Source organism: Biomphalaria glabrata, chromosome 8, assembly GCF_947242115.1.
Source record: "Biomphalaria glabrata chromosome 8, xgBioGlab47.1, whole genome shotgun sequence".
Taxonomy (NCBI): domain Eukaryota; kingdom Metazoa; phylum Mollusca; class Gastropoda; family Planorbidae; genus Biomphalaria; species Biomphalaria glabrata.
The window spans coordinates 14,246,778-14,273,151 of record NC_074718.1 but is presented as its reverse complement, the minus strand read 5'-3'; the positions used below and the strand labels follow the sequence as shown (position 1 = coordinate 14,273,151).

At 34.2% G+C, this 26,374-nt stretch overlaps 1 protein-coding gene across 5 annotated transcripts; it reads left to right on the top strand.

Moving 5' to 3' along the window:
- Positions 1-271: 271 nt before the first annotated feature.
- Positions 272-17,161, top strand: LOC106066285 (chromosome-associated kinesin KIF4-like). 5 transcript variants are annotated; one of them, XM_056037769.1, is made up of 8 exons: positions 272-444; positions 5,993-6,124; positions 9,307-9,464; positions 10,290-10,410; positions 10,572-10,664; positions 11,110-11,642; positions 13,468-13,522; positions 15,910-17,161. In XM_056037769.1, exons 2-8 carry the CDS (start codon positions 6,004-6,006, stop codon positions 16,329-16,331), a joined length of 1,503 nt encoding a protein of 500 aa, XP_055893744.1. In that variant the 5' UTR covers positions 272-444; positions 5,993-6,003; the 3' UTR covers positions 16,332-17,161. The 5 variants fall into 5 exon arrangements, with proteins under 5 accessions (XP_055893744.1, XP_055893746.1, XP_055893748.1 ...); XM_056037771.1 differs by having other exon boundaries at positions 281-444; positions 9,307-9,405; XM_056037772.1 differs by having other exon boundaries at positions 411-444; positions 5,993-7,375; positions 9,307-9,405.
- Positions 17,162-26,374: the final 9,213 nt, after the last annotated feature.

Genomic DNA, 26,374 nt, shown 5'->3' with positions numbered 1-26,374 from the left:
AAACATGATACCATTGCTAGCCAACATGTTTGTTTTATAAAGAAAGTCTGGCGGTTTTAATAAACAAGAACACCAAAATATAAACAGAAATTACGTCATTTGTTTGAAGTGTAAAGAGAAAATTCAAATATCCCAATAATTCAATGTAAGTACTACATCCTCGGGTTTGAAATAAAATAGTTTCAGGTCAATTTCATTAAGTTTTGGTATCTTTCCATCATGTGGCCCGCGACACTAGTGTTGGAAATTAAAATGGCCCGCAGATTGAATTAGGTTGGGTATCACCATATCTGACTATTGACTTTTTCTTGTAAGCGCATACGAGTTAGTTCCCCTCGTTAATTTCTAATATATTAATCATGTAAAATCGGGAAAATCCAAACTAAAGTTATGCTTCAGTTTTTTAGAGAAAAGTAAATACAGTTGATATTTGTCTTACGAAATGTAAGTAATTTAGTATAAGATGATTAAAACTAATGTAAGCAATATCTACCATCATCACATACAATATAAAGACATTTTACAATTGTATACCAATGAGCTTACTTAGATTTTGACTTTTAAGATCCATTTGTAACCAACTTGTTTGAGGTCCTGATTTAAAAATATTACATAAGAAAAGTAACGAATCCGAAAAGAATTACAAATGCGTATGAGTTAAAATTGTGAAGTTGCATATCTTGTTTTGTTTCTCTAAATGTTTTATAGTTATCAGCTGCGCTTTGTCAATGAATAAGATTGATTACAAGAATGATACGTGCAGTGGCGTAGCATCCATGGAGCGAAGGGGCTCAATGAACCCGGGCCCACGACCATTAGGGGCCCACCGCGCAAAGGGGTTTGTTTGCACTTGGATTCGGTACTCTTGACCAGTTTGGTCCCACGTGAGAACTTATTATAGGGATGGCACTAATGGGAAAAAAAGTAATTGCACTATTGTAAACAGTTTTATAATATAGAATCTGAAAAGCTCCCTCAAAATATTTTAAACTTTATATTAGTTTAAAACACTAACCCGTGTTTTAAGTTTTGAGTTAATATACCAGCGGCTTGGATTACTGGAATGTAAGGAACTGTCCTCCGTCAGGTTTATTGTAGCGGTGGCTAGACCTAATTGTAAGTTTAAGGAAACAATTGTTGCCAGATAGTCCAATTCTTTGTATCCATGTATGGTCTTAAATCATTTGATGGTATTCGTTTTCATGGGAAGGAGGCAGAGAGTTTTCTTTAGAAAATATCTTTGTGTGTTGTACAGAAAAATAAGGAAAGGGCGAGGTAACAATAACAATTAGGTCTATACTCTATACTCTATAGCAGTGATGCCCAACCTTATTCATGCTGCGGGCCATTTATATTTCCGACACTCGTGTCGCGGGCCACATGACCGATAAGTTACAAAAAACGAAATGAAATTGACTTGAAACTATTTGATTAGAAACTTACATTAATGATTAGACATTGGAAGTTGTTCTTTTTTTTACGCGTCGGAAAGTGGCTTCATTTCTCTACTTAAAATGTGAGCAACATTGTAGCTAGTTTTACCACCAACTCATTTTCTTTTCTCTTTTTCATAACTTTCCCCATCAATCCTCCAATCTCTAGAAGTAGTTAAACAATCTTTTATTTGCGGCTCATACCAAGAGTGTCATCATATTTGTTCATAATTCATAATAATGTTATACATGTGGTTGTTTTTTTAAACAGCCAAATTTTATTTACAAATCAAATATGTTGGCATATTATCATGTTTCAATAGCAAAGGTCCGTTCACTTTTCCGGATAAATTCTACATTTAGAGTCCATTTTGTAAATGAAAAATGATAAAGGTCATGCTACAAACCTATCAGAGAAAAATGAGAGCCCTAAAATTGGTAAAAATACATTTTTCAACCTTTTTTATGAGGGGTGGGGGGATTGTCTACAATTTGTGCTGACGTTTCAGCGGGCCGGATAGAACCACGTCGCGGGCCGGATATGGCCCGGGGCCGTACTTTGGGCACCGCTGCTCTATAGGGATGTTTACGAATTTATATTTCAACACATCTGCTAATTATTCAAAATTTTCAAAGCTCAGTGTGTTTCTTTTATTTTCTGTATTTAAAATTTTTAAATATATTTTTTTTGTAATCCAAACAAATTAAATTTCTATACTTAGTATGAGATTTTAACTTACTAAATAAATGTCCTTATAAAACTGTGATAATAAAAGCGCTTATCACATTGTACTGTATTGTGTACAAAATGTTTACAACAGAATAAAAAAAAAAGGGAGATGAAATCTAAAGAAATAAACAAACCAAAAAATAGGCCTATCATTAAATATTAAGCAAGCAAAAAAAAAACAACATCAGAGTATGTCCCATATCTATCGTGGTGCTTGTGCTATTACAATGAATGTCGAACCCGAATTGGAGAGCAGGTTTATAACAAAGATTTAGAAGATAGAGAAATGTCTAGATTAATCATGGAATATTGCCTTACTTTGACCAATGCTTAGTTTGGTTCATAGTTCTTAAAGAAAGTTAATATCATTTCTAGCTTTTCATATTTATGAGACCAGATGTCTGCAGAACGCTCCAAGTAATGAAATATCCCCATAACAGCTATGAGATATTCTGATGTGCTAAAGCTGTTAACACAAATTACTTTGTGTTTCTCAAAAAAAAACGGACAGGAAACTACAGTAGAGGAAAATTAGAAACATTCGATACTATTGTTCTGCTTATTATTGAGTATAAAATTGTAAGCGCAGTAAGAGTTGTGTCGACAATGTTCGAATGTGAGCAGCAAGACCTACATAAAACAGAAAGTCAACTGAAGAACTAGATTGAAGTAAATCATTGAAGAAATGACTTTTTAAAAGTAATAAATGTGGCTGTGGAACTGAAGAAGTAGCTCGATCTTGGGCTGTTGATACAGTCTTTTCATGCTACACCATTGCTGAATGTTATTAGGGAATTTGATAAGCCTACCATTAATAACAGTGAGGAATAAAAAATTAAATTCAAGATTAAAGAGAACAATTTCAACATCAACTTTCGAAACCAACGTAGTTCACGGGCCTATCATTGACATTGTTTCACAATTACTTCATTGATTTCATGGATGTCATGATGTTTGAGGCGTTAATGACCAGTTATTGTCCAGTGTCATTTCAAGTACAAACCACAAAGAGTTGTAAGATGACACCATTCTGACCCAAAGGATATTGCTATACGATATTGTTCAGGAATGCAATCCTTAAATGAAGCCTTTAATAACGACATAAAAAGTCTTTGTACAAGATTTGGCTGTTCATTTTCTTTTATTATAAACAGCTCATGGGCGTAGCCATGGGGGGGGGGGGGGTTCTTGGGGTTCAAACCCCCCCCGAAATGAAATCCCCCCCCCCTGGGGGGGGGGGAGTCGGAATTTAGTGACTGATTTTTTGCTTTGATTTTGTTTATTTTAGGTGAGATTTTAATACTAAACCATCACTTGCCCTAGTACAACCAAAGGGGTTTTGAGTTTAAAACCCCCTACCAGGGGAGTTCGAGTTTAAAACCCCCTACCAGGGGGGTTCGAGTTTAAAAACCCCTACCAGGGGGGTTCGACTTTAAAAACCCCTACCATGGGGGTTCGAGTTTAAAACCCCTACCAGAGCGGTTCGAGTTTAAAAACCCCTACTAGGGGTTTTGAGTTTAAAACCCCCTACCAGGGGTTTTGAGTTTTAAACCCCCTACCTGGGGTTTTTGCAGTTAACTCCCCTCTTCTATAAAACAAAACAAAAAAAATGCAAACGAAAATCCCCTAATTCCAAGAGCACAGTTAAGGAAGATTTTGATTTTAAAACCCCGTCTAAAATTTACGATAAACCCCCTCTTTAATATAAAAAAAAGCTAATTACGCACTCAAAATGTTATGAGCGTAGCTAAATGGGTTTTGAATCAGTTTTGAGTTTAAACCCCACTTCAGTGGGGTTTGAAGGTAAAAAATACCTCTTTAATAATAAAAAAAAAAGCAAATTATACACTAAAAATGTTACGAGTGTAGTTTGTGTAGTTTATGGGGTTTTGAGTTTAAACTCCCCTCCAGTGGAGTTTGAAGCTAAAAAGTGCATCTTCAATATAAATAAAAGAAAATTACTCAGTCTAAAATCTATGAGCGTAGTCAAAGGGGTTTTGAGTTTAACCCCCCCCCCCCCCGCCATCTTCAGTGTAAAGAAAAAAAGCAAATTACGCACTCAAAATGCTATGAGCGTTGCCGAAAGGGGTTTTGAGTTTAAACTCCCATTCAGAGGGGTTTGGTGCTAAAAATACATCTTCAATATAAAAAAAAAAGCAAATTACACACTAAAATTATTTGAGCGTAGCCAAGCCAATCGGTGGTTTTGAGTTTCTTCTACAGATGGCTTTTTTTTTAAAGTTTAAAACCCCTCTAGATGGTTTTGAGTCTAAGATCCCCCTACAGAGCATTTTGAGGTGGAAAACCCCCAACAGAAGATTTTGACGATAAAACTTCTCTTTTCGATATAAAATCTAAAGCAAACTACAGTCACTTAATTCCAAGAGCGTATTCAAGAGAGGTTACACATTTTTACCAGTGGCAGGGCTCCATTAATAAACTACAGTGAATAGTCATCTACCGAAATCGAAAAACACTAAATGTAGCTCAACAAAGATGGCTAAGACAGATTTTAGGAGTCAGTTATTGAGATCGGATCTAAATCAAGGAAATCCTATGCCGAACTGGGAGTCGACCCCTTAGTAAGATTGTGAGAGAACGACGCATGAGGTTTGCGGGACATGTTCTCCGACAAAATGAATCACGCATAAGAAGAGTTGCAATGATATCCTAGTACAACTTGACGCCACTCATTCATGGAGGTCCTCATGGTAGGTGGGAAGAGGCTTCAGACATTACCAGTGACAGATTTTTATGGAAACTGCTTGATGGCAAATGCTCCGAACGGCGTGGGAGGGTCTAAGTCAGTAAGAATAGCACATTAGGTTTTTGAAATAAAACTTTTTAATAGCATTAAAATGGACTGTAGATACCTCAGAATATGCATTTTGTTGGCTTTCAATATCAGAAATAGTGCTTGGCGGCGGTGGAGCTCCTAGCGCTCCCCCAGACCTCCTTGCTAGTAATGTAGGGGAATCTACAATTTTTCCACTAACCCATGGAAGAACCTATTCTATGGCACAATAAACGTCTTCCGAAAGAATGAAGGGTCAGAATGTAATAAAGATTATGTACACACACACATACACACACATAAATACATATATTTTTTTTCCCGGGGGGGGGGAGAAAAAAATTCCACCCCCAAACCCCCCCCCCGAAAAAAAATCCTGGCTACGCCCATGGGATTATATATATCGTATATAATGCAGACGTTACTTAAAAAAGAAGATGATTACGTCCTACGCGTCAAGCATTTAGCCATGCGTGTCAGCTAATGACTTCAATTCTGCTAAGACACTGGTTTTCGTGGCTAGCTCATGTAACCTATTCAATGCTCTAATAGCACTAGGGAAGAAGGAGCATTTGTACAAATTTGTCCTAGCAAATGGAATGAGTAGTGTACCTTTATCTATGTGTATTTCTGAGTATTTTATTAGATTTTGTTTTTGTATTTGAAGATAATGTTTCAATGTTTTATGTATAATTGCTACTTTACTTTTGAGTCTTCTCTTCTGAAGGCTTTCTAAATTAAGTGATTTTACTAAAGGTGTTACTTTAGTCAAATGAAAGTATTCGTTTGTTATGAATCTCACTGCTCTATTTTGTGTCTGTTCCAGTTTCTTAATGTTTTCTTGAGTTGAGGGGACCCAAACGGAGGATGCATATTCTATTATTGGCCTAACCAAGGTTTAAATAACATATATGTCTGCTAACTATACGTCCCTTCACTTGAATGCTCCTTACTCTAATCAAGCACAAATATCAATCAAAATAATATTATTAGATTTTCTTTCATTTGTCATTATTTTATTTGTATATTCCAAAGGGTACAACAACATGGCTGAAGGTTTTTGTTTGACCGTAGGCTATATGACGCCCACTTTTATCAATAAAGAGGAGATTATACGACTCTTTCAACATGCTGACTACAAGTCTAATCACTATAATAAACAAACAGGTATATATACAGCACCTTTTGATGGCGTCTATATATTCTCATTGATGACTACAAACCTAACAGACAAAGAAGCTGTACTGTGTATGTATCTAAAAGACAAGAGTGACGAGGAAATACCAAAAGCTGTTTGTCGAATGTAGTACAGAAATGTTTCTGTATCTGTTGTATTTCCAATAGCATTAGACAAAGGTGAACAACTGTATATCAAATCAGCCGGTGACTGTCTATCTTTACAACTGCGTTGTGACTCTCACTATTGGTGTATCTTTATCAAAAGATTTTAACAAGACAACATAATGTTCCTAATGACAGAAACTGATTGAGATAATTAACAACAATACAGAAAGCATAAAGACATTTTGTTTTGTTAAAGCTGATATCAATCATCGTGATAGAACTCTGTCATAATTTATTTTGTATTAAATGTTTCAGTATTTGTTGTGTTGCAATGTTGTTGTTTATTTTCTTTCAATCCAAATGTTGTACAAATTATATGTAGTAGAATATAAAATAATGTATTGAAACCCAGACTTGTAATCACTGGGCTCTATCATTTTCAATCATTATAACATTTGTTTTCACTAGCCATCATGAATCGGACAGGTCAACATCGTCTGTCTCTCTCTCTCACTCTCGTTCCGCCGTTGCATCCGTAACTGTAATACGTAATTAACCCAACAATTTAATATTATAATTAATATTACTTTACTATGGCACCTTCAAACACATACTTCCAATGTGACTATCTCGAATATTAACAAATATTTGTTTAAAAAGTTGATCCCTTTAACTCTCTCCCTTGTCTCATGACAACCCTCTCATAACTTCATTCAGTCACTCCACCCCCTACACTCTAGAGTGTAGTTCAATTTTGAAAATACACCCAGACTCCATTTGAGGGGGCCCCCAAATGAATGTCTGATATTTGTTTTTACATTAAATATTACGCCATTATTTCATCTCATGATGTCGAATGACAAAATGCGAGGCCCCTAAAGAGGTCAAGCCCACGAATTCCTATCTACGCCACTGATGTCAAAAGTGTTAGTTTATTCAATCAAATCAAATCACAATCACTTTGACCTGCGCAAGCAATTATCTTTTCAAAAATTCTCAGCCCTTGCAGTATTGTATATTTATAGCTGATAAGTAAAGGGAATATCCCATAAATTGGGAATACCCAAAATTACTTGTCAATGAGTTGTCAATATTTGTTCCTTTCAGTGTCAGTCTTCTGTTTAGTAAATTAAGGTAAAGAAATAATTATCTTTTTATTAATTATGATATACACGTCAGTGCATAAAAACATTATTTCATATTAGATAACAATATCCATCTTGATTTACTAAGTTCAGAAGCGGATAGAGGGTATCAAGATCGGCCGGGGCATCACCATATAACCCGCCCACAAATGGTGTACCATAATCGATCTATGTACATCCAATGGATAGGATCATAGGAGTGATTCTCTTCAAAATATGTCAAGTTTGATAATGCTTTGACAACTGGATGTATGCATGAAGGGCCGGACTTAGGCCACTGCAACCTATGCGGCCTCAGTGGACCCCGCACTTTCATAGGCGCCGCGCTAATTCTGTATGTAAATTTATTTAATAAAATTTTATAAATGGAAATCTCCTAAAGTTGCAAAATATACGAATAAGTTCTGTAAATCTCCTGGAATTATTGGGTTGTCATTTCATATGGAAAACGTCAATCCAACAGGCAATTAAAAAAAAAGGCTTTGTCAGCTTTCATTTGACGAAAGTGTAATATTAGGCCAAGTTTAACTTAAACTGGAAGTTCCAATACTTTATTTACTTTAATAACTTAGTAAAGATTGAATAAAATGCATAGACGAATTTATTTTCTAATGCAAAATAAAAATTTTCTCTAATTATCCGTATCCCTACCCGCGCAATCTTTTTCGCATAGGGCCCCTCAATTGCTAGGGCCGGCTCTGCATGCATGCGTAGGTATACGTAAGGTTTCATTTTTCCTTCATCTAATTATTGACATTAAAAAGTAGCCTAAATGTTTTGGTATTACTAAAAGACTAGTACAAACATAAGGCTTAGAGAGACACTAAACAGCTCTTGTTTCTGTATACATGAACCTATGATAGGAACAGTCAAGGAGTTTTGAACACAGCTGCCTGCCACGTCATTTAACATTTGCCGGTGCACATACACATGTAGTTTTAACTTGCACATCTGCGAAACGATTAGAACCATTTTCTTGATGAAGCGATGACCAAATCCTTCGTCCGTCTTCTAACATCCGTTAGGCTAGACCAGTGATGCTCAACCTTATTCGGTCGGCGGACCATTTTAATTTTCGACAGTCGTGTCGCGGGCCAGATCAACAAAACAACAACAACATAAAACCAACAACTGGAAATAGGCAATAAGCCATTTTTATTAGAAACCATTGACTCTAATACTTACATTGATTCATGAAAGTTTATCCTAAACCAACTTTTAAAAATCCGGCTGCATAGATGAGGCGCCGAGTCTTGAAGCCCTGAATCTAGAAACCTAAATGTTCGTCCGTGAGGCGATTATGTAATATGGGTGTCCCCCGATTTATCACTGAAAAGGTTTGTTCTCACAAAGAAATGATTATTGTTACTCATTGTGAACGCTTGTTTTCGGAGATTTAGAAATGTCTCTGCAAGCAACACAGAGTAGAAATCCATTATCTGAATCATTTGAAATTTGTCAAGCAAGCAGTTTTTCCATCTCTTGTAGAAAACTCTTTTTTATGTATTCGCCAACGGAAAATGGTTCTTTTTTGGTAAATCTTCTCTTCAGCCCTACTTTCTAGATGAAATCTAGCAATCGCGTCTCAAACCAAAAAATGTCAATTCATTTATTTATGTGTTTGGTTTCATAAAGCTGTTTATGTCCTTTAAAGGAGCCAATCTAACTTTATGAAACAAAATATGGTGGCTCATTTTTGGTACCAATCCACTTACCCTAACGTAGTGAAAGATTTTTTTTTAACTTTTTCTTTCTGAGAGAGGATTTTTTTACACTTTTGCCAACGTTTCGGCGGGCCGGATAAAGCCACGTCGCGGGCCGGATGTGGCCCGCGGGCCGTATTTTGGGCATCACTGGGCTATACTAACACTGATCTATATCTTCAAAACATCAATAAATTGTTTTACCCTTCTACAACAGATGCGCCCGCTAAAACAAAGACAGATCATTTCTTTACACCTGGAAGTATTAGAGAACGTCAGACAGAAATTGGCAAGTCTGGACAAATCAATCAAAGACGTAAGGAGACATTGGAAGATAAAGCTTTTATCAACTTACTCTGTCTGTTTGTATGTCTGGTAAAAATACGTTATTTCTCCCACACCAATTCTCGGATTAATTTACAACTTTTAGTGATTATGTATTACACAGAAAACGAGACATTTCTCAATTAAAAGTTAATTAATAATTAAACAAATTGAAGTTTTACATTGCACACGATTATACGCCCCCCCCCAAAAAAAAAAACAAAAAAAAACATTGGGGGTAGCATAAAATGTATGCTATAAAATTTAACGAGATAACAATGAATGAACAAGTCTAAACGAACTTAATAAGAACCACCCTTACAGTCTGACGGGGGCAAGGTGGCTGAGTGGTTAAGCGCTCTGCTTCCGAACCTGGGGTCCTGGGTTTGAATTTCGTTAAAGACTAGGATTTCGAATATCAGGATTATTAGGGCGCCCTTGAGTTCACCCAACTGTAATGGGTAGCTGATTTTAGTTGTGATAATAAAGGCGGTGTGTTGTTGTGCTGGCCACATGACACCCTGCTCGTTAATCGTTTGCCACAGAAAGAGATAATCTTTACACCATAGATCGCAAGGTCTGAAAGGGGAACTTTACTTTTTCTTATAGCCTGCTCGTTAACCGTTGGCCAAAAAAACAGATTATATCTTAACATCATCTGCCCTAGAGATCGCAAGGTCTGAAATTTTAACTTTACCTTTTTTTGTACAGCTATTTATCCTGATCTGGTATTTACCTTCATAACCATCTAGGTTGAACACTAGTTTTTTCCTCCATATTTCCACATTAGCAAATACTGCATTACAAGATAATCCTCAGAGTCGAAGACAAACCTTATTATTATTATTACTATTATTATTATTATTTCCATATTAGGTAATAGAAAAGGGAGAGAAGTGGCTTAACGAGGACGACAATGTTCAGACGTTTGTACAAATGAATCAGATGATAGTGGATGAGAACTCTCGCTGTCTGAGAACTTGCCGAGACATTGCAAGTAGGTCTTGACATTCCGTTGTATCTTATTAGACTCACAGGGTTGAGATATTGTAATAATGAAACGATTATTGTTATTTGACGTCACATATTGAAATGACGTAATGTAAAGCAAGGTGAAACTGTATATCTCAACATTTCTTGCTTCTTATAACATTATAGATGAAAAGGAAGAAACTGACCCGACAACTAAAGATGAGGGTCTGAACACAGAAATATCTGAAACTAAGCCAGATTTAACTTCAACAGTCAAAGGTAGGACCAGCTACCTCCTAGTTGTCCTAATTACAGTATGTTAAATACAGAACTATTTCTTCTATTAAATATTACATAGGATGTAGATGGGTAGCAGTAATAGAAGTGTGTTTGTTACTGTCATACTTAGGCTAGAGAGCAAGCTGGGTGAATACATCACTATAATCCAGAAAAATGTCCATACACATTTTGATATCAGACACGATTTTTATCTACATAGACTTTTAAGTTGTTGTTTTTTTTCTTCATTTTAACATTTCAAAACTAACGCAAATTTAATTTTTTAAAATATTTTTTAAGGATCACTTGAGTTTAAAAATAGGGAAACTAGTTTTGATTAAGTCTCTACAGAAATAAATTTTGGTCTTTAACTAAATTTTTTTAAAGAATGAAAAGTCCACTACTAACGAAACTTTTTTTTTTTACTATATTATTTTATTCGAAGGTTCAGTTGAGTATGACAATAGGAAAGGTAACGTTGAAGAAGTCTCTACAGATATATCGACAATGAAAGATTTCATTCAAACTACAGAAAGGAATTACTCAACCCTGAGTGACCAACTTGAAACATTAACAAAATCTCTTACAAAGAAAATTAAATCTTTAAAGAAGAGAAATACAGAACAAGACAATAAGATGGAAGAAATGGTCAGACGACAGTCAGTTTCTGAAACTAGAACAGACTCAAAGTTTGATGACGTCATGAGTGAGCTCCACACTGCTAGTGAATTTATTAAATACCAAACGGATATGTTATCAGAGAAAGTTAAAAAGTGTGAAGAGTGTAACGAAACAATTCTGAAGGAGCACAAGATTTTAGAGAGCAATTTAAAATTGAATGTAGACAATCTTAGGAAACAAATACAAAGTTGTCAAGAAACGACAACAAATATTTCAACTTCTGTTACGCAGAACAAATCTTCAATGGAATCAACCTTGGAAAAGCTACAAAATAAATGTACAGATATTGATGAAAAGGTATGATTTTATTTGTAATATTTAATTAGCATTTGGATCTTTTATTAAGGTTTCGATTTTCCTAGTCATAGAGCTGAGGTCTCATTAAAGTCAGTTGCCTTTGTGAAGCACATTATCATATATCATTAGCTCCAAGGTAAGAACAAGATCAGGAAGTCTGTTTGTAGAGGTGTGTACATGTCCTTTGAATGTGTGTTTGTAGAGGTGTGTACATGTCCTTTGAATGTGTGTTTGTAGAGGTGTGTACATGTCCTTTGAATGTGTGTTTCTTTAAACATTTCAGGTTCTTGTAATATTTTAATATCTCTTCTGGTGTTGTCATACCGTCTGTTGTGTACTAAGTAAATATTCTCCTTCATATCCGACTTGTTGTACTACTTATTGTCGCGTATATCCACTCTAATTAGCACAACACAACATGTATTAAGTTTTCTGATTCAAGTCTGGCTTAGCAGATACACATTTATTAATATAAAATAACAGTTCACAATATATTGGCAACTTCAGCCATCAATGAATCACAAGTACCACTTCATAGAAATTAGTCACATTATCCAATGAAAAATATATAAAATACACAACTAGTAAGATATCAAATACACAACTAGTAAGATATCAAATACACAACTAGTAAGATATCAAATACACAACTAGTAAGGTATCAAATACACAACTAGTAACAGGACAGAAGACTCAAAAGTAAAGTAGCAATCATACATAAAACACTGAACCATAATCTTCAGATACAAAAACAAAATTTAATAAAATACTCTGAAAGACACAAAGATAAAAGGCACATTCCTCGTCCCATATGCTAGGACAAATTTGTACAAATACTCCTTCTTCCCTAGTGCTATTAGAGCATTGAATGGGTTGCCTGAGCTAGCCAGGAAAACCAGTGACTTGGCAGAATTTAAGTCATTGGTTAATATGCATGACTAAATGCATGACGCGTAGGACGTAATCATCTTCTTTTTTGAAGTAACGTATGTATTATATAAGATAAGATAAGATAGTAAGATATCAAATACACAACTAGTAAGGTATCAAATACACAACTAGTAAGGTATCAAATACACAACTAGTAAGGTATCAAATACACAACTAGTAAGGTATCAAATACACAACTAGTAAGATATCAAATACACAACTAGTAAGGTATCAAATACACAACTAGTAAGGTATCAAATACACAACTAGTAAGGTATCAAATACACAACTAGTAAGGTATCAAATACACAACTAGTAAGGTATCAAATACACAACTAGTAAGGTATCAAATACACAACTAGTAAGGTATCAAATACACAACTAGTAAGGTATCAAATACACAACTAGTAAGGTATCAAATACACAACTAGTAAGGTATCAAATACACAACTAGTAAGGTTATCTACTCTACAGACATACAGACATACTATGTCTGTAGTCTTCTCAATTCATGGCGTATTTTCTGTTTACAAAGCCTATATAGCGTTGCCAATGAAAAAGAGGTGTAGGATCAAAGTCAAGCAACACGTAGAGACGAGCTCAAATCCCTTCTATATAGAACACTGCAGCCGAGAGAGATTTCCCCTTTAAGAAAACGACAATACGAACTATGCTATCGAGACTGATTCTGTTTTCTTTCATCCCAGTTAAGTGCAATAAATTTCGTTAGATATTTAACTTTCCGGGGCTTTTTTCTTTTCTTTTGTCTGTCCATTATTTCTTTATAAACATGTCCACATGGCCGCCATTTCAAAGCTGGGAAACAAGTCCAGATGTAGAGGAAGAAGAAGAAAATTTATTTAGTTTTAATTATTATTATTTTTTTTTTTTGCAGATTATACAATTTTCAAATGATTTGGATGAAATGTCTACAGAAATGATCGAACAAAGTAAGTTTATATTTAATAGATGCAGGTAAGAAATATCTTATCGTGTGAGTTTCAGATGTTACTTCAAACAGCTATGAACGACTGTAAACATATTTTCTTAACTAAATGAAAGGGACATAATGAAAATTAAACAAGAGACTTCTGTGATGACCGCAATGCTCTGACTAATAAAGGCAATGAACTCCGTCGAACACGCCACGTTCAATAGTATTGAAGCCAGAATGAAACAACCTGTTTACCAGAAATTTAGCATTGTAGAACGGGAAATAAATTGTCTATGACAGTTCAAAGTGTGTATACATTTTTTGACGCACCCTGTATATATATATATATCCTCTGAGTGAGGTGAATGCCTGGGAATTAGCTAAAGTCGAAACGATGCATCTTACACAGCAGTTTGTCCCTTTACAAGCAGCCGAGGTATCCAAAGGGTAGTTAGTCCCCTCGTGGGCTCGGCAATCGGCATAGAATGGAGGAGCCCATTTTATTGGCTTAAGGGGCCGTTACCCAAGGAAAAAAAAAGGAATATGAATAAATGATCATCTTGTTGACAGGAGCTTTTAGACAGAAAGGTCACTGAAGAGCCAATCCTTCATCCTGGCCACCGGATAAAATCCGTCCCGGGTCAAAGGTTCAGACAATAGATTTATCTCGAATTTTTTAGGATATCTCGAAGGGGTCGCGTTTAAAGTGTGTATACATTTTTTGACGCACCCTGTATATATGTTAGTAGCGGCCCTGGGAGGCGACAGGTGGGACAGAGGCCCCAGGCCGCGCAACTGATGGAAGGCACCACGATGTTAGATTTCCTTGTAACATTCTGCTTCGCAAACCAGATCAGTTCTCATTAACTAGGACTTGATAATCAGTGTTTTGGAAGACTTGTGGACATCTATATGACACTAATTACCATGCAAGCTCTTAACATGAAATTTTTGGTTTTCAAATGCCGTTCAGTTTCGGTCAATTCATTGTTAAATATTTCACCTTGGCATCAATAAAAACAAGTAGCCGGAAGCGACTAATTAACCTCTTTAGTAACCGACATACAACAAGATTTAAATGGAGAAAACGCGTAGTGACCATGTCTCTACCAGTTGCAAGGCTATTTGTACATGAAAGACGTTTATATTGGTGTAACATAAATGTAACATTTGAAAAAATAGATTTTTTTTAAAATGAATTTCGACGGGAATACGTTCCGCCTTTGAAATTAAAATTTCCGCGTAATTTAATGTGGTATACGCACACTATTTTTGGATACGAACAGTATCACCAGACATCCCTTAACACTTTCATCGCCTAAACATATTTCTCATTCTCATAATTAACTTTACATGTCAACTGTTTCTGACGTCACAACATGTGACGGGGCAACGACCTACTAGTCTACACAGTTTGCGACGTTACAGGTCAGTGTTGAGTATCGATTGGTCTCGATTGAACCAGTTATAACGTTAATTTCGGCCTATTAGCATCCAGAAAGTTTGACGATGACGTTTTCATTTTTTCCCAAACCCTGAGCCTATACGTCACGTGGCCGTGGGATAGCACGTGCTCAAACAAAAAATCACTGGACAATTTATTTCATTATTTATTTTGAAAACCCGTTGTACAACCCTTCCGAGAAAGTCGTATCTGCGAAAGTCAAGGGACAATTGTAGCTCATATCGCATACCTTGTTCTTAAAGAGCATCAATAAAGCTTCAGCATTCGGACGGCGCATTGGGAGATAAAATACATAATATTATTAATAGTGAAAATTGACAAGCCAGGAAAGTTCCGTGATTGAATCCGCCTCTGATCGTCTAAACAGCTAGCTAGTAACTGCAAGTGTTCTAATTCTCCTTAATTATTAATAGTTATTTTCCTAATTACTATTATTAATTTTTATTAATTACTATTGAGTTTTTAGGCAAAATGTTTCTGAATCATTAGTTACGTTTATCAACCAGCTGGAATAACCTGCCCAGTGTGCCTCCGATCTTTCAGAGCTCACATAGGTCTCACCAGCTACATGAGGAGGCATAAAACCCCATCGCAAATCCCTCAGCCCCCTGGATAACAAATGTGGTCAACATCGAACCATATATGTCAAAAAAATAAATTTACTGTTATCTCTTTTTAATCAATTAAAATTAATGTAGCAATTATACATAGAACACAAAAAGACACAAAGATAAAGGCACATTCCTCGTCCCATATGCTAGGACAAATTTGTACAAATACTCCTTCTTCCCTAGTGCTATTAGAGCATGGAATGGATTGCCTGAGCCAGCCAGGAAAACCAGTGACTTACCAGGATTGTAGTCATTGGTTAACATGCATGACTAGATGCATGATACAGCAAAAACATAATTAAAAGTATTTCTTTTTTTTTTAAACAGAGTCCAATAACACAGCTGAATGCTTTTGTGTCGGTACAGGCAACATAATTGCTCAAGATGTCAAGCAAGACAAGATTGGCACCCTCTTCATGGTTCGGTTCAACCTGGACGCTACACAAAATCACTACGACACCAGTACTGGTACATACACAACACCATACGATGGCCTCTTTTTAGTTAGCCTTATGATAGAAAACAACTTTATTGGGGCGGTTCAAATCCACGTAGTTACTAAAGACAGCAGTGAAGAGGACTATGTACGTGGTGTATGTAAAGCTGATTCAGGTGCAACTGCCTGCACTTTTTTCCCTTTACCACTTAAAAGACACGAGAAGTTATTTCTAAAAGGCCATGTGAATTATAAACATTTGGTTTTGGGTCCAAATACAACATTCTCATGCATTCTTATTAGCAAAATGTAATTTAAAAAAAATATATTTATATTTGATCTACAAAATGCCAAAGTAATGATGTATGAATGTACTATATATGTACAGACAGATGGATTAACTATGTATAAGATTTGTGAAAACATTATCTTTTTTTCTGAAGCGCATGGTAGTCCTCGTTTGTTTGAAATATCAGAAATGTTATTTTCTGCTCACATAAAGTTTATTATGAAATAAAAATTAAAAATTAAAAAAAAGATTGAAATTAAGTTTTAGTTTTTTTTTTTAAATGAGTAAAAGAGACACAAGTTCTTTATCAATAGTTAAGTTCTTTTAACCTTTCCTTCCACCCCCCATCTCCCTGTCATAAAACAAACAATCCAGTAAGAACAATGAACTAACACTTCCCTAACACTTCCCTATTAGTACACATGTGTTTTAACTTTAAAAATACAAAAGCAACAATTGACTTGTCTGTAACATATACTCTTTGTCTCTAGTGTCTCACCCAGACTTCGATGTGCAGCTTTAGTGTTCATTTGAAAAATAAATTTCCGACGAAATGTTCCCGTTGCATACATATTAAATTGTATGTTTTTTCATTTTATGTTTTGCCTAATTGTTGTCATTCAATTTATTATGTGTCCATTTATATCAGGAGGAGCGCATCGTTGTGAGTATGATTATGGACCTCATCGGAATATTAAAATTACTGATGTTATAATTTCATTGTCAAACTACTTTAGAGTTATGATAAACTTGATTATTTATATGTGAGAATTTTTGTTATATTTCAGATTGACATCCTACACTTATCTATTTTCTATATGCATCTACTAATAAACAAACAATAAAACAACAATTGATCTATCTTTCTATCTATTTATCTATCTATTGTAATAAGGTAATGTGCATAAATAATCAATTCAATCTCTTTCTGAATATGTGAATCAATCAATAAATCAGTTAATTAATCAATCAATCATCAATCGAAAAATTTTCAAAATCAAATTATTTCCCTTGTTTGATATCATGCAAAACAATTACTTACTAATACTTTATTTACTTATTGTTTATATTTCTTTTATTGATTTATGTTTTTTTAAGTACAATAAATAGTTGTTTAAAGTTTTAACTTTACCCTAGAATGGGTTTGGGAGAAATAACGTGTACAATTATCTAAGGGTACAAAACCCTACATATTTAGTCGATATAGTATATTTCAATACTGAAGGATTTATTTCCCTTTTTGGTATCAAACAAAATGATTAATTACCAGTAATCAATTGAGTAATTTTTTAAAATTTATTTATTGTATTATCTTTGTCGATGAATAATTATGCACATTTTGAACTTGATCCGAGTATGGATGTGAAAATGTTTACGAAATGTTTACCAGATAGACAGAGAGAGTGAGTTGGTATACGATTTGTGAGAGCAAAAAGATAAAAGACATCTCTACAACTCTACAGACATATCATATCATATAAGATAAAACCTAATGCATTGACGTCGAACTTTCCAGCCATGGAGTTCCTTCTGTCAATGGGGAGCAGCCATGGAGTTCCTTCTGTCAATGGGGAGCAGCCATGGAGTTCCTTCTGTCAATGGGGAGCAGCCATGGAGTTCCTTCTGTCAATGGGGAGCAGCCATGGAGTTCCTTCTGTCAATGGGGAGCAGCCATGGAGTTCCTTCTGTCAATGGGGAGCAGCCATGGAGTTCCTTCTGTCAATGGGGAGCAGCCATGGAGTTCCTTCTGTCAATGGGGAGCAGCCATGGAGTTCCTTCTGTTAATGGGGAGCAAACTCTTCTATACATCATCGAACTATTTTAGGAAGCCAGTGACTAGACTTGATAGTGTAGTAAGAGGTAATATAAGTACTCACCTTTCTCATAGGATCTTAAATAGACTAACTTTGTTATTCTCGCTGACCTCTGACTTAAGCTTACCCAAGTATGTTTGATTTTTTTAGCTTACCAAGTAAGTTTGAGTTTACCCAAGTATATTTGATTTTTTGAGCTTACCGAAGTAAGTTTGATTTTTTGGAGCTTACCCAAGTATGTTTGATTTTTTGAGCTTACCCAAGTATGTTTGATTTTTTGAGCTTACTGTCACCACCTCAAAGTTGGTGCCATAGAGTAGAAACCCTAATTCTGTATTGTGTATGTTAATTCCATATTGTGAATCTTATTCACAACCCATGTTGCACTAAGGTGAACACTTTTGACCTTAGGTGAACCAGAGAGTTAAAGGCAGTCAGTCCACATAGAGATCTTGTAGCAAGCACTTGTATTGAGTCACTTAAGATATAAGCAGTAGAGTTAGATGTTTAAAGTAGTTGGTTATAGAATAAGTACTAAGTTGTGATATTCGTATATTACTGTTGGATTAATACTGACCATTCCTGGGTCGAATTGTATGGTGTATTCACTATGTGGTGTTATATTAAACTTATTGTGTCTGCTACACCCAGCGTCATTTCATTATTCTGAGATCTGTAACAAGAACCCAATGTCACCACCACGCCTACATTAATAACCACAGCCACATTCATAAGTCAAAAGTCAGAACTGCTAACTTAAAGGATTTATGAGCACCAGAGGAACAAGTCAAGAATTTTTTCCTATTGCTGTCAGAAGTATTTTAATACTACAGTTACTTACAGTAACATTTATACGGATATTTTTGAAGTTGGCAAGGGAACTATTTAGTTAACACATGAAAAGTAACTCTAAAAAATATTTGTTTACACATGACGCCACTCAACGAGCAAGAAAGCTAAAACCTGATTATTATAAACTCTACTATTTTTCTCATTTGGTCGTTCAGCGACACATTCAACATTATAGAGATGACCTAGATCTACATTTATTGAGACCAGCACACAATTTTTCAAGTGAGATTCACGTGATCCAAGAGTGACATTATTATTATCTTCAGCTAGTCTAACACTACTAACAAAAACAGAGCTGAAATTGAAAGTTAACTGTGCCTACTATTTTAACTTGTACTTCAAGATTGAACTTTTCATGAATTGCAACTAATCCAGAATTTATTAAATTTTTTTGACTACACACTTGTATCTAGAGCCACTACTACATGTCATGTTGACCTGCCATGACACAGTTACCATTAGCAAGCTATTTTTTTAATCTGTGATGAAATGAACAATTTGAACTGTTCCTGTCTGAGCTGTATTTTCAACTTTTCCAGTTGACTACTGTCCTAAGTGTCATTTATCTGGAAGCCTGATTTATGTGGTTGTACTTTTTTTGTACACCAGTTGAGATAGCTTTAGGAGCACAGCATTGTTCAAAGTTACTTTTTAACATCCTAAGCGAAAGAGATCAAACATGATATGCTGAGACAACCTGGATACTACAGCCTGTGTGGGTGAAACTAGACAACCGTGATACTACAACCGGTGTGGGTGAAAATCTAGTACTACAAGTCATTCAAGTCATCGTTTGAAGACAGCTGATATATGGTCAGTCGAAGTAGCTGACATATTCAAGAATCATCTACATCGAGTGCTCGTCATAATTCTAATGACACACTCCTATTGTCGCTGTCTAACAGCACATTTAATAAGAGAGCGCTCTCACTCTTAGACCTCTCTTGCCGTCACTACCTAAGGTCATTTTTAGTTATTTATATTTGTTTCAGCAACTGTACGAAACAGTGGATTACCCATCAAGCACATGAATTATTTATTGGATTACTTGTCAACTATATGAATTGTTTAATGGATTATCTGTCAAACATATGAAGTATTTATTGGATTACTATTGTTCAAGAACTTGAGTACCGTATCATTTAACATTGTACTGTGGATTTAACAAGTGGATTACTTATGAACTGTACTGTGGACATATTTTATGTGGAGCATCACCGGAACTTTATGTACAAGTCAAGCATCAAGTGAATATTTAAGGGAAGTAACTTTAATTACCCTTTAGTATTATCAGTATTGATTAGTTCTCTTGAACTACACCACAATTTTTTTCATTGTTTACATTTGTATTTATATATACATTTGACTTTAGGGACTAAATTTAATTATCTATTGAGTCTGAGCATTTATATTTTTTTTTCAAGTAAGCATCCAGGTATTGGTAGGGACTCTTTAGATAAAGTAAATACTTGATCGTATAGCTGTATTAGTTAAGTTTGTATTTCGTCAAGTATATATCATATTGTTAAACTCTTGTATTGATATTGTCTTGTTTACATCTGTTGAATTTTTTTTTGCGTCATTGTTATTTCTCATTGTAATTCTTTTGTCTACTATTTCTACTATCTTGTAATGTCTCTTTAAAGCAGACTGTTTAGTATCTATAGTGTATTTATGTTTGTCTAATTACTTATTGATATATATATTTATTTTACTTCTTATTTCAACCTATTTTTTTATTATTATCAACACTACACTACACACTTGATACACTATGGGATATATTTTGATTTGAGATTGACAAGATTTATATTGTATATACTCTTCAAACACATTCAACTATTTTGATACTATTGATACATTGATCACTATTTATCAGACTAATAAGGCTCACATAATTGTGAATTACTTGTTGCAATAAATTTTTACATTGCAAGTGGAGATACTAAAAATACATAATCACATAATTGATCAGTAAAGTATTACATTATGAACTAGACAAAGTACCAAGAATAACTTAAGATACCTCATAACCTCAATTGTTTTGTACAAAATATATATCTACTATTACCTGCAATTACTATTTGAGCAATAATAAGTATTTTTTGTACAATATTTCAATAACAACTACCTAGTGCACACATATCTATTAAGCAACTATATTACTAATTTGAATCTTTGAAAATGGCTGAGTATGAAAAACTGATAGAGATAGTGGATAAACTAAAGTTAAAAGAAGATGATAGAGCTGCATTCATTAAAATTGAAATAGACAGAATTAGAGTAGAAAAAGACAAGCAACGGGAAGAGAGGCTACATGAAAGAAGACTGAGAGAGAAAGAACAAAAAAACTTAGAGAAAGAAAAAGAACGCCAGCATGAAATAAAATTAAAAGAACATGAAGAAAAAATGGCAAAACTAGCAAAAGAAAATAAAGACAATTCAGCAAGTCAAACTTCATCTCATCATCAGTATCATAGCAAATTTAGGAACTTTGACCCAAAAGAAGACACATTGGAAAATTTCATTATTCAATTTGAATACATCTGTCAAACAGCAAATATGAATAGTGCACAAATGGCTCAACAACTTCTAGCTAACCTAAGAGGTGAACCACTAAACATCATAGACACACTAACTATGGAGCAAAGAAAAGACTACAACACTGTAAAACAAAGACTAATTGAACATTTTGGCAAAACGGAGGAGCACTATCGAAAACTTTTTAGGGAAATAAAACTAGCAAAGAATACAGATTTAAAAAGAACAATACATGACATGCGCCAGAACATGACAAAGTGGCTACAACTCGCAAACTGCAACTTAGATGACCCCAAACAGATATTAGATTTCTTTCTCATTGAGAATGTGCTAATTAATGTTACAGATGCAGCATTCTCATTCCTGAAGGAGAGAAAAATAAAAAATGAAGCTGAATTGATATCAAACTTAACAATATACAAGGACTCCCACCCAAACATCACCATTGACAAAAGGGAATTGTACAATGTAGCTGCAACAGTGACAGAAAACCATCCAAGAACTACAAATAAATTTAAATATGCCAAGAGCATACAATGTTTTTTCTGTGGCATATTGGGTCACACCAAAGCAGAGTGCAGAAAGAGAATGGCATCAGAAAAACAGCAATATGTAAATAGAAACCATAGATATGGAAGAGATAACAGAACTTTCCAGAGCTTCAGTCCTAACTATAATAGATCCTATCAACAACAATATAACAGAAGAACATGGCAAAGCTACAGTCCAACTAACAGTAGATCACATCTAACAAACAGAAGATGGCAAAACAACAGAATGTCTAGAAGAGACCAATTTCAAGATAGACAACATACTTACCACAATAACAATCATACCAGACAAAACATAGCAGCTGTAGCAACTGAAACACCAATAGAATATGAAACAGTAGCATATATACAGACAAAGGTAGCCAAATTAAAAGTGTATCCTGCCTATGTGGATGGCATTAAGGTATATGCATTACGTGACAGCGGCTGCACCTCAATCATTGTGAAGAAATCACTAGTAAAACCTGAACAGATACTTGAAGACAAGGTCACACTGACTTATGCGAATAAAGACTTATGGGAAGTATGTGAAACAGCATTAGTTTTCATTGAATCACCATGGTTCACTGGTCAATACAAAGCCATAGTAATGAACAACCCAGCCGAAGAACTAATCATAGGGAACATAGAAAACATAGTTGAACTGTCAGAAGAAGCCTTAGTAAAATGGGCTAATAGTGTGAATCAAGAAAACATTGAGTTAGCATCAACTGCAAATTCTCATGATTACAACAATGTCAGTATACATGAAGCAACTAAACAGTCAATTACAAATGCAAATAAAATAGATGTAGAATGTCAAACTCATTTGCTAACAGAAGCATCTAAACTAAATAAAGATTGCCAAACAATTAACACACAAACAAATGATAGTGAAATACAAACAGATGAAATACAAATAGATGATAAAGATAAAGCTAAAAAACAAGAAATACAAAATGACATTAACACTAGCTCACCTAAAATAATAATAACAGAAGAGATATTAACCTTGACATTTAAAAACAGCAAACAGATAGAAGTATATGATCTAGAAGTCAATTATCAGGATGTTGTATGCATAGTTGTTGAAGAATCCACAATCACTTTTGTAGAGCCCAATTTAGTAGAAAAAGAAGATTATTTGAATGATATTGCCATTGTAACCTTACCAAACTCTAGAAAGATAGAATGTAAAACTGCCATAGCTGAAATCAAATCACCATTTATAAAAGGGAAAATAAAAGTTGTAGTACTTGAAAATACTATCAGTCCAGTAATTATTGGATCTTATCCAAAAGTTAAAGTGCATCAAAAGCCAGTAATACATAAAACAATATGGTTTTATGACCTATCTGATTGTGATTTCCAGAAAGAAATTTTTCAAATAGTACAAGAAATAACTTGTGATTTTGGATATAAAAAAGTTTGGAAACATCCAGAACTTGGAGAGTCAATGTGGGTACAAATAAAAAACTTTGGCCATTACAAAGAGTTATTACATAAAATATATGGAACACCAATTAAGGGACTCACAATTAACATCAGTGTTGTTGACTTAATACATCGCATCTGGTAAACATTGAGCATTATGTTGTAAATATTGAGCATTATTTTGTAAACAATGAGTACTATTTGTAAACATTGAACTAGAAACCATTTTTTTAAAAACTCTATTTGTAAACAAACTTTGGAATTTGATTACTACATTGTAACCAACAATTTTTTTCACATTTTTTTGTCAACAAGAATAACATTTTTGTACTCAACAATGTAAACAAACATTGATTTTTTCCCCAACTTATTCAGTACCTAGCTTAATTTTTTCCATGCAATGTAAACATTATTTTTTCTCATTGTATTGAGAACAACTTGGACAAAAATTTTTTTCTACAGCTATTGTAAACAAGATTGGAATTTTTTTTACTATGTCATTTATCACAATTATATAACTTAGTCACATTTTTCAATACTATTGAAAAAGGAGATTGATTCATAATGTAACTTATTTATTTAATGTCAATTAGTGTAATCAAATATTGACATACACTTGTATTTTTTGAAAACATTTTTGTCAAACTATTCTTATGAACTTTATTTTTGTAACAATCATTGATGTCAACAAGAAGATCCTTGTAAACACATTTTTTGATATTTCAAGTACTGAAAGAGACACTTGATATTATTTTTTAAATTGGACTTGCATTTTTTTTTCACAACAGATTAAAATAAATACAACTAAACCATTATGATGTTATGCTTGTATGTATATGCTTGAACAAATTAATGTAACCTCAAAGATTGTATCACAACTGACACATTTTCTCAGTTGAAGTTTTTCGACAAAGATTTTTTTGAACTTTGTACACAATAATTATTTGATAAACAATGTAACATTAAACTTTTGCCATTACTAGCTACAAATTATTTGAACTGTCATATGGAGAAATACTTAATTGAAACATAAGGTGCATGCAACAAGCACTATGAAGGATACTTATTATTTTGATTTGATGTTCATACTTTTGAGCAAATATTTTGATACTTGAATTATACATATTTACTTGTGTAATATTAATGCACAACAATTTTTTATGGAGATGTCAAACCTCATATTGAAGTAAACAGATACATTGAATTAATAACAATGATCATTAATCAATTTGATCTTGAATTTTGACTCATATTTTGAATTTTTCTATACTTATCACTTACATATTGAGACTTACTTGTAACATTTTCTACATGATTTGTACATATTGTACTATTGGTGTTAAAAAACCAGACTTCTAACATTTCTATAGTGTCAAAGATTTTTTTTTATAAATAGATATTGTGAATAAAAAACTTGTATTAATTTTTCACATTGTGACATAGGAGATTGTCATTGAAATTTTCGTCACACTTTGCACATATTATTATGAAAAGACTTGTAAATATTGAACACATTTGAACATTGATGTATATATTAGAACTACATGTAAAGAATTATTTGAGAGGTTAAGTATTTGACTCTGAGAATTATTTGAATTGCCTTACAAGAATATGATGGATTAGAGAATTGTATGAATTTTTTTGATTCAGCAAATATTTTGTGTAACACTGTCATATTATATATTTTATTGCAAGTTTGTAGTTCTATTTTAACTCTGCAATTGTACATTTCATAGACCCCAAGAATTCCAATTGATCCTACTTATGATAATTATGTCGTCAAGCTGAAAAAAATTTCTTCAAAATTTTTTTCAAAAGGGGGGTGATAGGTAATGTCACCACCTCAAAGTTGGTGCCATAGAGTAGAAACCCTAATTCTGTATTGTGTATGTTAATTCCATATTGTGAATCTTATTCACAACCCATGTTGCACTAAGGTGAACACTTTTGACCTTAGGTGAACCAGAGAGTTAAAGGCAGTCAGTCCACATAGAGATCTTGTAGCAAGCACTTGTATTGAGTCACTTAAGATATAAGCAGTAGAGTTAGATGTTTAAAGTAGTTGGTTATAGAATAAGTACTAAGTTGTGATATTCGTATATTACTGTTGGATTAATACTGACCATTCCTGGGTCGAATTGTATGGTGTATTCACTATGTGGTGTTATATTAAACTTATTGTGTCTGCTACACCCAGCGTCATTTCATTATTCTGAGATCTGTAACAAGAACCCAATGTCACCACCACGCCTACATTGATAACCACAGCCACATTCATAACATATAAAATAACACGGTGACACTTACCCAAGTATGTTTGATTTTTGCAATATTCTCCAGTCGTAATCTCTTGTCAGACACACGTTCATGACACGAGAAAGCTGCTGACATCATTTTCTGCCTGGTCTTGGACTATTGGTTAAACCACGCCCGCTTCCATCCTTTTAAGTCCTGCATGATATTTGAAGCTGGGACATAATAATCTTTCTTTCTAAAGGAAACTCGGAAACGTTTATGTAAGTAAAGAAACTTATAATAAGTTTTGTAATAAATCTATTATTTTAATCGATGATCCCCTCTGTATACACAGTCAGCATAACGTCCAACGAGCCCACAGAAGGGCTATGCCTTTGTCTTTCCATATTGTTTTATGCTTTGCAAGTGGACTGTGCAATTCTGGCCAGTGGTTCAGGCTTAGTTCCTTCATCTGAAACAGTGAAAAGTGTGCTGTAAATTCTCAGAAATAACTTGCTTTTCCTCGTATGAGACTTCAATTAGCAGTTTATAAACTTCCAAGCAATGTGACGAAAGTACTTCATAAGAACAGAATAAATTCTGGTAACATTTCCTTCTTCAAAAACGCGATTTTTTCTTACAAACATCGGCAAGTTGGTGT